Raw genomic sequence first — 13,768 nt, 5'->3', positions numbered from 1 at the left:
GCCTGCCATCATGTACGGCTTGGAGACCCAGATGCCAAGTTATAAAGCAGAGACATGTTAGAGAGGCAACGTTGAGATCCTCTGGACATATGGAGGAGGAGGATAGTGAATACATTTGACAAATGATGTTGAACACGAGGCTGCCAGGTACAAGGAAAATGGAAATGCCACAGAGGAGGTTCAAAAATGCAGTGAAGGAGGACGTGCAGAGGGTTGGCGTGACAGAGGAAGATGCCAGGGAATAGGGTAAGATAGAGGCAGCTGATCCACTGTGGTGACTCCTGAAGGGAGTGCCCAAAAGCAGCTTAATTTAAGGTTTTAGAAAGAACAGTAACACCACATTTCTGTTATGTGAAAAAAGTTAAAATTACAAATTGCTAAAAAAAAAAATATACAAAAATATTTTTCTAAAAGCAAAGTGTCAAACATCAAATAAAAATTGCAGTTGATTTTTTTAAAAGTCTGTTTTTAGATTAAAAGCAGGGGTGATAGACAGTGTTGAAAATTCTTCAGTGATTTTCAGTAACAATCCAGCTGAAAGTTTCTGGGCCAGCTTGGGCCTTCTCAGCTGATGGTCCCAGAATCTCCAATATCAAGTCAGTTTAATTACTGTCAGTCAGAAAACGTACAACTGCATTTGGGACGTCCAAGCTTTCATCCTTTATCAACACAATGTCATATGAGTCAACCCACTGTAAACCATTATTATGGCAACCAGCTCTTCTTAATACTTACTTTGAGTTAAGGGATGAGAGAGGTGAACAAGAGAGTGTAGGCAGGATGGAGTTGGTGGAGAAAAGTGTCAGGCGTGATTTGTGGCTGGTCATCATCGGAGTGAATGGATTAAACATAGTATTGAGACCTGCTATGATGTTATGTTTGGTAAGAGAAGTTTGGAGATGAAGTTAGAGAGGCAAAGTTGAGATGACGACCACTGTAATGACTCAAGGCAGAAGTCGAAGAAAGAAGCAGCAACATAATTTTTTTTTTCTTTTATTCCAGACTCAGATAGACAGAAAGCATCAGACCGTTCAGTGATTTAAAAACACTGAACCTAAAGTTTAAAATTTGTAGCAAAACATAACTACTTTATTAACTTTTTATTGTATTTCTTGCTAATATTCTCATAATTTCAATGTAATAGTTATTACAAATTACTGACTCTAAATATAGAAATATGTTTTCTATCTTTTCTTTCCCTGTTCCTAAATGTATTTACCGACAGGCCACCACAAGATGGCACTGCAGTGCTAAAAAACAGTGTCTGTTTTCAGATTACAATTCACCGAAAAGGTGCTTTTTTTGTAAGAGAATGGAAGTCGTTTTCAGAGCAAATACTAGGTCAAGTACCGCCATTTATGTCAAAGTTTGAACAGTAGACACACACATGCAGCTTTTAGGCTACAGCTATCAGCTGAGGTAGGTCCAATTACTCAGTGAGAAAGCGAATAACTGCATTTGGAACATCCAAGCTTTCATCCTTTATCAACACAATGTCATATGAGTCCAGGTATGATTGTTTCCTCTCCTCCACCTGTGGAAATTAAAAAATAGATAAGTATCAATTCGCTTTAGTGAACATAACTGCGTGCATGCTTTTTGCTTACCTTGTCATTAAGGAAGCCGATCTTGAGGATGTTCTCCATGTCCTGCACTCCATCAGCCATGTTCAGATCCCCTAGAGAGTCTCCTAGTAGTAGCACATTTGTCTGTGTGCGCAGCTCCTGGAAATGTCCGGTGTTGAGCAGCGCACCTTCCCTTTTATTGTAGATGTGAATCAGTTCTCCTTTGAAAGCCTTCAGCACCCCCTGTGCAAACAGATCAAGTCAAATTATTATTTAAATGCCTGAGTGGAGGTCAGGTTATAGTATGTGGTGTGGCTACTCACAGACTCATCAAAGTCCATGTAGTTGGAGATGACCTTGACATTAGGGTGGAAGACCTCAGTCTGGCGTATCACCTCTTCCAGGATGTCTCCTATTCCAGCAGAGAAGATGAGCAGGGGGATGCTGTGCTCATGCAGGTGGTCAAAGAAATCCTTGTAGCCGTCCCTGTTAAAAGACATGAAAAAGAATCCACATTAGCTGCATTACAAAAATGTTTTCAACATTCAAGAACTAAACAGATCTTCGGGGATGCTCATACCTCAGCTTGGCGTCAGAGTCCCTCACCGCCTTGGCTAACCCATCTTTCTTAATTTTCTGATTCACCAGCAGCTCGTGAGCCTTTGTCCACCTGAGATACAGTCGAGTTATTAAATACCCTTCCAACACTGTTAAACACAAGTCATAGCTCTGTGTACACACTCACCACTCCACCATAAGAGGCAGCTTCTCCTCTACTGACAGCGTAGTGTCGATCTCTATGGGGTAGTATTTGTCGAGCAGCCCCTGCAGCTGTAGAGGACATGACAGTGTTATAAAAACTGATCAGCAAATATCACAATTCTTCTAGAGTTGGCAAGTCTCACCACCACTCAGCAGCCATCTGGGCAATGCTTCTGGATAGTTATTTGGGGTGTTATTTTAAACCCCCTGCATGAATGAACAGGGAGCAAGCCTTCAGGTTCAATTCAATTATCACTACATACTTCACTTTTATTATTCATGTGCAAAGTTCTTTTTTGTCCCTGGCTCAGTCCGGAGTGTTGACCAGCTTACTCATGAAACACTAAACAAATGTTGTACTTACTCACCTTTTGGATACAGTAACTTTTATTTGACACAAGAAATACCAGAATGCCTGTATCTAATAATATCCATCATGTATTGGTCAAAAATAACCCTTTTTCCTTTCACGCCACATCCCTTAACTAGCTGTCAGTTTTAAAACCAATATTTCTGAATGCTCTCATCACACTCACAAACGATGAGCTTGCATCATAATTATTAAATATATATAGTTAGGTATAAAATGATGTTGTTAATCACTTAAACTTTGTAAAAGATACCATGAACATGTTATAGATGAGCTTATAAATCAAGAATAAAAATCGATATCTGCATTGATAAATGACATACTAAGGCGGATTAATTTCAGTAGTATTTTTAAGTACTTACTAATACCTTTCTAAAGCTTAACAGTCTGTCATGATTTTAAAGTGTTACCGTTTCTTCTTATTCTGTACTGTAAACCACTTTGTGACTTTTATTGTTGAAAAACACATTTTTAATGTGCAGCATGTTTTCCTGATAATATTTACACAAAACTGATTAACAGGCATAGTCTAGGTTGTGGACTGCATGCTTCCATTTCTCCCACCACACAACAATTTGGGAGAAAACTCCTCATCATACTTTAATATATAATGCTGCTTTGAAGTGGACACTGTACTAAAACATGCAGTGTTAATATAAAAGCACTATAAAAAAAAATATTCAATCGTAAACTAGAAGTTTTGCCTACCTTTTTTTTGCAATCACTGGAGATGACATCACTCCTCTCAAGAATATCTGCAAATACACAAAATGACAGTCATGTGTCTTTCAGCCAAAACCTTTTATATGCATGGCGACCTCAAACTACAAACAGCTGACAAATAAAAACATTTTAAAGACCCTGAATTGTGGTCTGTGAAACGTATAAAAATACTGAGTAGGCTCAAATAATTCTAATTTTATATGAAGATAGAAAGAGGGAAAAAAAGCTAATTGAGTTCTACATTTAGATCTACGGGAAATGCACCAGTATATATATGACTTTAGCATAAGCATTTTTTCTATTATTAACCATGAGTCAGTGCCTGATCGAGTCTACTATTACTGACCAAGGACATATGTGGTAGGGATCACAAGACCAACCTACCCTACATCCTGATCCAGACTTACCCTAAACTTCACCTTCAATTTATCCAATATAGGCTTGATTCCGTTCCATTAAAAATCTCATCATCCACTAACTAGGTTAAGTGGCCTGAGGTTTTCAAACCCCTCACTACAAAGATGAATGCACAAAGATGAATGCACAAAGATGAATTCAGTGGTGTAATAAGTGTAGATATGGTGGTATTATCTTTCATTCTCAACATGTGTTCAAATGCATGTGTGGCGTACACACCAAGAGAATTGTACATATCTGAATAAAAAGCTATGGGGGGCTTTTTGCTGGCATGGCTTTTGTCCTCTTATCCTCTTATAATGACAAAAGTTCCACACCCTTTCTCTCTATTGTCTCCCAAGAAGAAGTCATCCATATTGGAAGAGGAATTACAGGCAGAGCTATGGCTTTCACAGTCACAAGATCTCTACCCAGCTGGAGACCTGCTGAAAACTGAGGCAAACAGTTTCTCACCATTTTAATGTTAATACCATGTCGTTAAATGTCCCCTGTAGAGGCTTTTTATTCTCTCCATTCCTTATCACCACTTTGGCTTGGAAGGTGTTAACCTTGATTTTGTCACCTGTCTAGACTCTTTCACATCTGGTCTTTTATCACTATTGTATCTCTAAATACTGGTACCCCCATGGTCATTCACCAGGCTTTTGTGTCTATTCTTCTCCTTATGTAAATAGAGAAACCTCCACTTGTTTCTGTTACCCCCTCTGTTCTGTTCCCTTTCCCTGGAGTTTCCTGCAGAAAAGTCTTTAAGAAAAACAAAACAGTCTCCCCCCTTTTCAAATAAAGATTTCTCTTCTGAATCTCAGACTAAAGCTAAACTTTTCCATTACTTTGTAAACTTTCCCATTTCCAAGTGCTGCTTAGTTTACAAAGTAAACTTTTCCATTGGAAAAGTTTAGCATGCAATGAATAATGTCCATTTGTTGTTTAAGGCTTGATAATTCAGATTTATACCGTTGCTAGATCCTCTTTAAAAAATACAAGAAATCTTGTGTCTCAATATTTTACTTTCTCTTTGACCATTTGACTGAAATCCGCAGTTGCCCACAGTTAAGCCAGAGAGGTCCAGTATACAGCATATATATATATATATATATATATATATATATATATATATATAAAGACATTATTTCAGTTTGTCATTTAATTTATTTAGTTGATATATGTTTTTAATAGAATTCTCAAGCATTTGTGTTTTCTTGTTTTTATGAAAGGTCATCTAATACATTTGGTAAGCACTGCAAACTGTGTGTCTGAGATCACGTGGGGAATAGAATGGAAAAGATAGAGTAATGCCGATAGTATGTTCATTTGGATTCATCAATCTGAGTCCCAATTAAATGCTAACTTAGTTTGCATTAGTTTGCTTAGAGGAAGTTCCTCATTCGGTCCTGATCACCATTTTACTTTGGAATGTGTGAACCTTGAGCTTGTTACTTGTCTAGAGCCTTTCACCCTTTATAATTGTTGTCTGAGTCTTTAGATATCCCATGGAGCTGCCTGACAATCTTCAACACCTTTTGTCTCATCTTTTGTTCTTGATATGTAAATGTTGCCCTCCAGTGGTTTTTATTGCACCACCCTTGCTTGGAAACCGTGTGTATAAAGAGCATTCTTTTAGAAGGTTTTGTGTTTGTAAACCCACTGTATGTCAGTGTAGTTCATAAACACACTACCCCTGCAAATGCAGGGTAACAGAACATTCGAGTTATTATATATAGTTTGTTGTACTTTGAGTGTACTCACTATGACAAGTGGGGCATCTTTTCCCATTGTATTCAAATCTTGTAAGGGTCATGTCAAAATCTGAGATCACCTGGATCAAAAACGAGATAAAAATCATGAAAGAAATAATATTCTATTTTCTTACAGGGGTGAATATGTTTATAAGAGGAGTGAGTGATGTGGATACCTGCAGGGTTTTGGAGCCAGCCTTCTGCATGGACTGCAGGATCTCTTGTACCCTGTCACGGTCCTTCATGTGCAGCTTGGAGAACTTTTCAATCTGTGCAGGCAGAATATATGTTGATGAGACAGATGGTGAGGTGAAGTCCAGGTGCTGATTATAGCATGTGTAAAGCTCAGAGTTTGGCTAAATTTAATTGACAGTAGTGCAATAAACACCAGTCCAGCAGGATAGGTGCTAAAATCAGGTTTTTAATCTCCTGACTGGTGAGTATCAAACACGGACAACGCTGCGGGATTAATGCTGACTCTGCAGTTCTCACATGAACAAAAGCATTCAGAGGAGAAAGCAGTAGCATGTTAACACTAAATTCCTTAGCCATAGACTTTCTCTGGCTTTAGCTAGCTGGGAAAAAAAACTAACCAGTATAGAAGTATGCTTGAAGGATTTGTGAAAAAACATACATTTTTAAGCTGTATTTTCAATGAATTAACTCTTTTTAAAATGTGTTTTATTTTAAACAAAACGAAGTATATATAATTGAAATATGTCAAATACTAAATAAATAGGTAAGTCGGAAATACACGAGGCAGACAAGAGTCCTTGTATTTGAAATTAAACTTGTGTGTTCATAACTTCCTGTGCACCTGCTTAAGCCCCATACTGTATTATTAGGAGGAGCCGCCAAGGGTAGAATGAGAATTAACAATAAATGAATGAAAAACAAATGACATAAAAAAAGATCATTACAAAAACAAAACAAACAAACATAACGAAACGAAAGTCTTACACTCCTCGCCACATGCCACATCACCAGTGGGGGGTTAGAATGGGTACTCATATTGGTAGTGTTTGGGATTGGTTTTTCACAGTTTGCAGTCATATACTTTAACTCTCATGATCATCCTGTTTGGATTTCAGTCTGATTTTATTCTCTATCCTAAGCTTAGCTGGACTGTGAGACTCTCGACCGACGGTCACAGCGTTGAATGTCTTTGTGTAATATTTCAATTAGCGAGAGTCTGGTATCAAATGCGGAAACGTTATTTTCTATTGATAAGTGGGTATCGCTCACCTTTTGGAAGAAAATCTCGAATGGTGTCAATTCAGAACTGTCCTTTTCTGTCATTTTTGGTGAATCATTACGAGGTCTTTTGGACTTTTGTGTTTGACTGGCAGTTTTACGTTTGGTAGGTTGACGTTTGTTCTTGTTTTTCCTCATGGTGAAAATTCGGTGTAAAAAGACGCCAATGAAGTCTTCCTATTCACCCAGGTCAGTAAATGGTGGAGATTCCAGGATTTTGAAGAGAGACTAGTCTTATAAGTAGATCAGAAGTTTTGTTTAGGTTCTAGCTAGTGTATGCCGCCATGTTCAATCTCACAAAGTCTCACGAGAGTTGCGTTCACAGGTACATCCTCACGAAAAATCCGTTAAGTCTGATTTTTTTTAAAGCCTCCTATCGTGAGCTGTCAGTATACGCTTATTATTTATTCTACACGGCAACAGCAGATCTGTTTCGTCTTGAATTCCTTTGCTATTTTTTGTTTTTCTAACACAACATCACAGCTGTCCGCGATATCGCATTGCCTTTGACAGAAAGAGCATGCGCGTTCTAAGAGGCTACGTTCCCACGCTGCAACGTGAAAGAGCAATGCAGAAGATTCTAATGATGCCTGCTCATAATTTCATCAACGTTAAACTGTTCGGCAAATGAAGGATTTCTGTTTCATATTCAATAGATGAGACATGACTTCTGCAACTGGTCAGTGTTTTACGCACTGCTTCTTTACAGATAAACTACACAATACATTTTAAAAATAATCACGCGTTTATTCTCAGTTTACTATCTTCAGAATAATTTTACTGGTATAGTAATAGAGTAAGTTGTGGCATATACTTTAGCTGCTCCAAGGATAACATCAGAGTCTGAGTTAAAACTATATTCATATTCTAATAAATTATCAGAGAGGTGATGTTAATAGATAAGTGTGAACTGGAGAAAAAGTACAACCTCTGAAAAGAGGGCAGAAAAACAAAGAGTGCCTTAAAGAAGATTTCTGCCAGCTATTTTTGTACAAATGTAACTGAACCTCATGCCAAGTAATAAAGGGATAACATGAATTCAAGGAAATATGAACTGAAATATGAAATATGATTATATCTCAGTTATATTAATCATCCTCCCATTCTCAACTAGAGCATCATGCTCTAAATAATTCATAAATAACATGCCTGTTTGCTTGTTGTTGTTTTGCATTTTTCATCTCTACATCAGTCATATGAAGTAAGCGCTGTTGATGAATACACTATTAAATTGAAAAAAGTATGTTGTGGGTAAAGCCTGTGGTGACGTGAAATAGTCAGTAAATATAAGGAGTAGAAAGTACAAAGGAATTAGAAGAAAATAAAAGTCTAAATGTATTCCATGTCCAGCAGAATTTTAATACTGCTTTACTGTTAACAGCATCACATTCTGCTAAAATCAATTGGTTTCTGTTTTGTGAATAAATTATTTAAGGCATCCTAAATAGAATAAAATGGGAATACACACTACACAAAACACCGACAGTTGCAGAGGTCTTGTCTGATGTATTGAACATGAAACAGGTGACTTACGAGGTGATTTAGTCCAGATGCTGGTGTCACAGGTTAATCTGGTTGGACTGTCACACAGCACAATCACATTCCCTCCATCTAGTGCAGATAATATAAAGTATATGCTTTAGTTGTAGTGCCGACCATTCTCAAATCAAATGATAGTTTGTGGGGAGAATAATGATGACAATAACGTTTTCCAAATAGTATATTAACAGGCATCGGCGCGGGCACCAGCTAAGCTAGCACGCTTTTTTTATTATCCAAAATAAATTAAAACAGACTGTTGCGTCGTGTTAAAAAATCAAAAGGCAAATAAATGCATTTGTAAAGACGAAATATTTATAGATTTTCCCGGTTGGTCGTTAGTAGCTCCTAAAGAAGTGTACGACACATCTGTTTGACTGTCACCAGCGAATCTGAGACACCACTTAATCTGAAACACCAGTATTGTCGTTACTGTCGAGATTTTTGGTGACTATGAGATTTTTGGTGACTATTTTACGTGGTAAATAGTTAATGTTAATGTTAAACAAGACTGAAATATGAACTTCACTACGTGTTATTAAAATGGTTATAATATTGCGAATTAAATAGCACAGTGACAGAGTTTCAAGGGTGTAACTTCTTTTTGAAACCAAGCAAAAAAAATTACCAGTAATTTAACAGTGTTAGAATATTCATGCTACATGATTGAACAGTTTTCCTTTCATAAATGATATGTGATTTCCCCTCTTAAAATGCCAAAAGAAAAACCAATACTGTAATGTTTCCCACATTTAGCTCTCTGTCAACTAAAATAACTGACTTTTGGACTGTACACAATCCAGTAATGCAATGCAAGCAAATGTCTTACAAAACAACTTTAATTTCAAGAGATGACATTAGCATTTCATACATCCAAGGACACAAAGTGTTGACTATCACATGCAAAGCAAATTACATAGCTTATTTCAGTTAATATTTGCAGTGCCATTTATGTTAGGTCATAAAGTGGAAATGAATATCATTTCTCCGCTCCGTAACCCTATACTGCTATAATTAGCGCTGCTTGAATGGGAATTTCTGAATGTCAGTCACAACACATTCATAAAACAATCCCTTTTGTTTTAAAGTTTTATTCCTTGTTTTTCTCATTTCTACGTCTCTTTGGCGGGTAAAAGGAGTCTTCCGATAGACAGAACTCCAATATACACCAAACTTTTACAAGACATTTAATGTTGGAAACTAATCCACCAGCAATGATAACATTGTTGTTTCCAAGAAGATTAAATCTCACTGACTCCAAGACAGCTAAAACAAAGCCTTTGCAATATACAATCAGCTCGTCTGATATGAAATTAACAAAACAAGTCAAAGTGCAATGGCAACTTTTTAAAGACTTTAGAAGTTAAAGAGTGGCATTCCACAGAAGCTTTTCCCATTCTTTGCAGAGTGATAACCAAGCCCTACACATCCTCCCACACTCATACACAAAGATTAAATATGTCTTTGTTGAATGAATGGGAATGCACTGGGCAATAGATAACCAAAGTGCAAAAAAAGGAATGATTAAGCTGCTGCTGCTGATTGGTCCTTAATGCAGTTGCAGAGCAGATTGTTTCAATGTTAGCTTACTCAAAGGAATGATTTCATTGCATCTTATCACATATTTTGGGATATTACGGTCCTCTCATCTTTTCACCTCGTCGGAAACTTGGAGAAACATTACTATTGTTACATGAGCAAGAAAAGTCACACAAATATATAACTGTCTACAACTAGTCTACAGGATTTTATGATTAACAACCTCCTCGTGTTAATTCATATTTAGTTTTTGTGCCTGTACAGTAACAAGCAAAGCCGTAGTAACAGAGCAGTTAAGATACAAGGGGTTTGGACCGATTGTCACAGTGTTACAATGGAATGAGAGTTCATTAAGAATGCAGGAATGCAATTATTACTAATGCCACGTTGTCTTCCAGTACAATAAAGGAATGTAAAATATCCATAGAAATGTATACATATACAGCTTTTATACTATTTACGTATAAAGAGATAAACAGCCTCTTTATCAACATAAATGGCTAACAGATATTTAGTTGTTGGCTGCACTATAACACTCTTATTCACATATTTATAATCACATCCCTCCTCACAGACCACCAGCAGGACAGCACACACCTGCCCACATATTTCATGGCTTTCCACAAATGAGCCAATAACACAAACACAGCATGAAAGCTGATGACACACAGTTCAGATTAATGAAATCCAGGACGAGAGCAACAGGACCTGCTTTAGTGAATGACTCAAGGTAGAGGACAATGGTAGCTGCATTGAAATTGGGGTTTGCAGGAAATCTTCGGACAAACTCACAGTGGACAGTTCAACACTCTATCTGCGACTGGAGCTGCCGGCGCAGGGTGAGAGTGCGCCGGTGAAGCTGTTGCATCTGCTGCATGCGATCTCGCTGGCGGGCAAGGTTCTGGGGCATGGGGTACCGCTGGCAGCCGTACAGGAAGCGGTACGGGATGCGGACGTGGCAGGCAGTAGCTCGACAACGAGGCTGAGGCATGGGTGGCAGCAGCATCCATCGCTTCCTCTCGGCGCAGTAACGATAGGCCTCCTTGCGATACTGCTTGTCTACATCGTCGCTGTTCTTCCAGCCCCCGATGATGAAAACATCCTCATCAAAGTGGCAGATTGCAGCACCCTCAATGCTGGTTACCTCTGGTGGAAGGCTTTCTAGGATCTCATCAGAGATGCGCACACTAATCTTCTGCCTGGCAACCTCATCCCGAACTGTGTAGCTTTTAGGACAGCAGGAGGCTGTGTGGTAGAAGTTAGTGGATGCCACAGCCATCTGGAAGATACAGTAGTTGTCAATAAGAGGCAGGGAGTCAACATCCTGCCACTGGCGACTCTCTGTGTCATAACGAGTGGTCACCGTCTTCAATCCGTCATCATTATCTGTATCGACGGGTGTGCGTGCTGTGACATAAACATAGCGGTCCTCCACACTCACTGCCTTCACGTCTCGCAGGATTTTGGGAGCAGATTCCAGATTGTGCCATTTGTCCTGCTCTGGCTCATACACACTGACATCCTTGAAACCCGGGCTGAAGTTGCCATGGCCACCAATGCTGTATAAGATATCCTTAATGCAAGTCAGGCCAAAGGAGTGCTTGCGTGTGGTCAAGTTGCTCACCTGCTCCCAGGTGTTACGATTAGGGTTGTAACGTTCCACAGTCTTAGCGAAGCCTGGCTCCATAGAACCAGCTACATAGACGTGGGACTCTGTGGCAGCGATGGCGTGGCCATCCAGATGGTTATGGATGTGAGGCAGATTGACCCAACGGTCCTCATAAATAAAGTAGCCCACACATTCGCTAAGGTAGTCGCCTCCCTCCGAAACTCCACCTACTACCATGATAACGTCCATATTTTGACCAAAGCGAGGCTGAAAGGAGGCCATGTGCGAAGACCAGAACTCCATATCAGCCGACTTGAGGTTTTCAAATCTAATAGCATGGCCCTCTACTGCCTCCGACACCAGCCGCAGGCAGGCCTCGTTGGATGCCACCAGTCGTTCATTTTTCACCACTCTGGTCAGGTAGGTGGGCTTGATCTGGGGTAGCCTCAGGAGACGAAACAGCTCTTCAAAATAGCGGCTTCTCTCCTCTGGGTTCTTCTGCACCCACTTCACCACAGCCTCAAAAAGCACTTCCTCAGAATCCACGGTTATCTCTGCATCTGATAGCCAGTCACGCACCAGGTGAAAGGGGAGCGTGTAGAACTCCTCATCCTGGATAACCTTGTGGAAGTTGCGGCGGATCATGTCTGCAGCCCGCAGAGCCAGCTGGTCCAGGGTGTACATGTGAGCCAAGCTGTGGACGGCCACACAGTTGGTCAGACTCAGCTTCTTCTTAAGGAACTCTCCACAGAAATCTTTCAGCTGCAGCAGCAGGAACCTGACAAAGTAAACAAAGGAAATACAGTAAAGATTAGACAATAAAATTTCCTGCCAACTACATAACAGCATTCTGTTTACTCTTCTTTCTGCAAGCAGTGCGCAAAAACAATACTTCTACGGAAGGCCCAATGCATAGCATGCATAGTTAATTCATCTTTCTGAAAGAAAAAAGAAAAGATGCGAAATTAAACTGATCATACCTATCAGCCAGCTCCAGAACTTCATGCACATTGCAGGTACTGACGCGTATTTCTCCCGTATACATATATTGGATAACACTCTCCACCGTCTCGGGGTCCGGCCCCAGCTCTGAGCTCCACTCCTTCATCTCCACCCGTCCGGACAAGGACTCGGAAAACTGTCCCCCCAGCAGTGGGGTGAAGTAGTCGGTGGCCGCAGCCAGGACAGACCTGTGGGCTGAAAACTCACAGCTCTGGAGGCTGCCCATTGCCGCCCCGCTGCTGAAGGCCAGCGTCACGTCGCAGAATAAGCCCTGCTTCCTCTGTTCGTTCTGCCGCCGCGAAAGCTCCGAGCAGTGGGAAGACGAGGTGAATTCCTCGGCCTCTTCCGCGTCTCCGTCTCCAGCAAGCGCACTGGGCGTGCTGGTGCCGCTGCTACCGCTGCTCCTGGTGGAGTCCTCCGGGTTGGGTGCCGCCGCTGCCATTCTACTGCCAGCACTGGAGATGAGCAGTGGTGGGAAATGAAGTAAACTAGCTAAGGAACGGGGGAGACATATAAGCGGAGAACAATGAAGTGCGTTTCGTATTCGTTGCGTCACTTCCGGGGCGAAAAGGGGAGGGTTTACTTTTAAAAAGCCGCTTCAAATCACCCCTTTTTTCAGGTTTTAGTTTAATTTTAGAAGAAAAGACCTTAGTTTAAAATAAAAAAGAGGTTATTTTTATTGTTAGTTTTAGCGTTCTGGTCTGTGCAGCACATGATAGCATTTAACACACAGGACACAATGGATAAATTTTGGCCTTTTTTTAAACATGTACTGTCATACATTAAGTTTAAAGTGTTGTTTTTGCGCGGCTTTTTTTGTAAATAAACAGAGTCACTGACATGCGCACTGAGTAAAAGGCGTTCCTACCTGTCTACACATGGACAGGAAAACATAATTGTTTTCAGTCTGCAGGCTCAGAGCAAGCACGCTGTAAATACACCAAATATGTATGTAATCACTTTAACATCGTTCGTTCGCAGTGGATATGAAAGCCGTTCAATGCATTTATCTGAAACAAAAACGTCCCCGTCTAATAATGTCTCTGTGATTTGAGAATTACATCTAAAGGCGAAACAATTAACTCTCAGCAGGGCAAAGCAAGTAAACTCGCAGTGATTATACAGGACAGTAAGATACCTAATTCACTCAAATGCACAGTGACGCTACCTTGTTATTAAGTCATGATGTAACTGCGTTGGTCTCACGATACGTCGAGACGTTCATAACCCTGTCTACACGTGTGTACCTCAA

The 13,768-nt window shown here is 40.0% G+C and overlaps 2 protein-coding genes across 2 annotated transcripts; both read right to left on the bottom strand.

The window, feature by feature from the left end:
* Positions 1-980: 980 nt before the first annotated feature.
* On the bottom strand, positions 981-7,330 carry LOC146576505 (cytosolic 5'-nucleotidase 3-like). The gene is made up of 9 exons (XM_085271823.1): positions 6,819-7,330; positions 5,750-5,842; positions 5,584-5,653; positions 3,406-3,452; positions 2,311-2,396; positions 2,146-2,235; positions 1,889-2,051; positions 1,608-1,808; positions 981-1,534 (listed from the first exon to the last, which is right to left on the bottom strand). The coding sequence occupies exons 1-9, from the start codon at positions 6,963-6,965 to the stop codon at positions 1,430-1,432; spliced, it is 1,002 nt and encodes a 333-aa protein (XP_085127949.1). The 5' UTR covers positions 6,966-7,330; the 3' UTR covers positions 981-1,429.
* A 1,857-nt stretch (positions 7,331-9,187) lies between these two features.
* On the bottom strand, positions 9,188-13,062 carry LOC146576504 (kelch-like protein 11). The gene is made up of 2 exons (XM_085271822.1): positions 12,495-13,062; positions 9,188-12,292 (listed from the first exon to the last, which is right to left on the bottom strand). The coding sequence occupies exons 1-2, from the start codon at positions 12,956-12,958 to the stop codon at positions 10,708-10,710; spliced, it is 2,049 nt and encodes a 682-aa protein (XP_085127948.1). The 5' UTR covers positions 12,959-13,062; the 3' UTR covers positions 9,188-10,707.
* Positions 13,063-13,768: the final 706 nt, after the last annotated feature.

Source organism: Mchenga conophoros, linkage group LG4, assembly GCF_057382185.1.
Source record: "Mchenga conophoros isolate Kocher_MC1m ecotype Shallow Benthic linkage group LG4, M_conophoros_male_GT1.1, whole genome shotgun sequence".
NCBI lineage: Eukaryota > Metazoa > Chordata > Actinopteri > Cichliformes > Cichlidae > Mchenga > Mchenga conophoros.
This window is presented reverse-complemented; position numbering and strand designations above follow the sequence as displayed.

Excerpts from the sequence above, each read along its gene's own strand:
- LOC146576504 (XM_085271822.1), bottom strand. The coding sequence starts at position 12,958 with ATGGCAGCGGCGGCACCCAACCCGGAGGACTCCACCAGGAGCAGCGGT. Across the intron at positions 12,293-12,494 it reads GTTCTGGAGCTGGCTGATAG|GTTCCTGCTGCTGCAGCTGA; the intron begins GTATGATCAGTT and ends TTACTTTGTCAG.
- LOC146576505 (XM_085271823.1), bottom strand. The coding sequence starts at position 6,965 with ATGAGGAAAAACAAGAACAAACGTCAACCTACCAAACGTAAAACTGCC. Across the intron at positions 2,397-3,405 it reads CCAGTGATTGCAAAAAAAAG|CTGCAGGGGCTGCTCGACAA; the intron begins GTAGGCAAAACT and ends TGTCCTCTACAG. Across the intron at positions 1,809-1,888 it reads ACATGGACTTTGATGAGTCT|GGGGTGCTGAAGGCTTTCAA; the intron begins GTGAGTAGCCAC and ends CTGTTTGCACAG.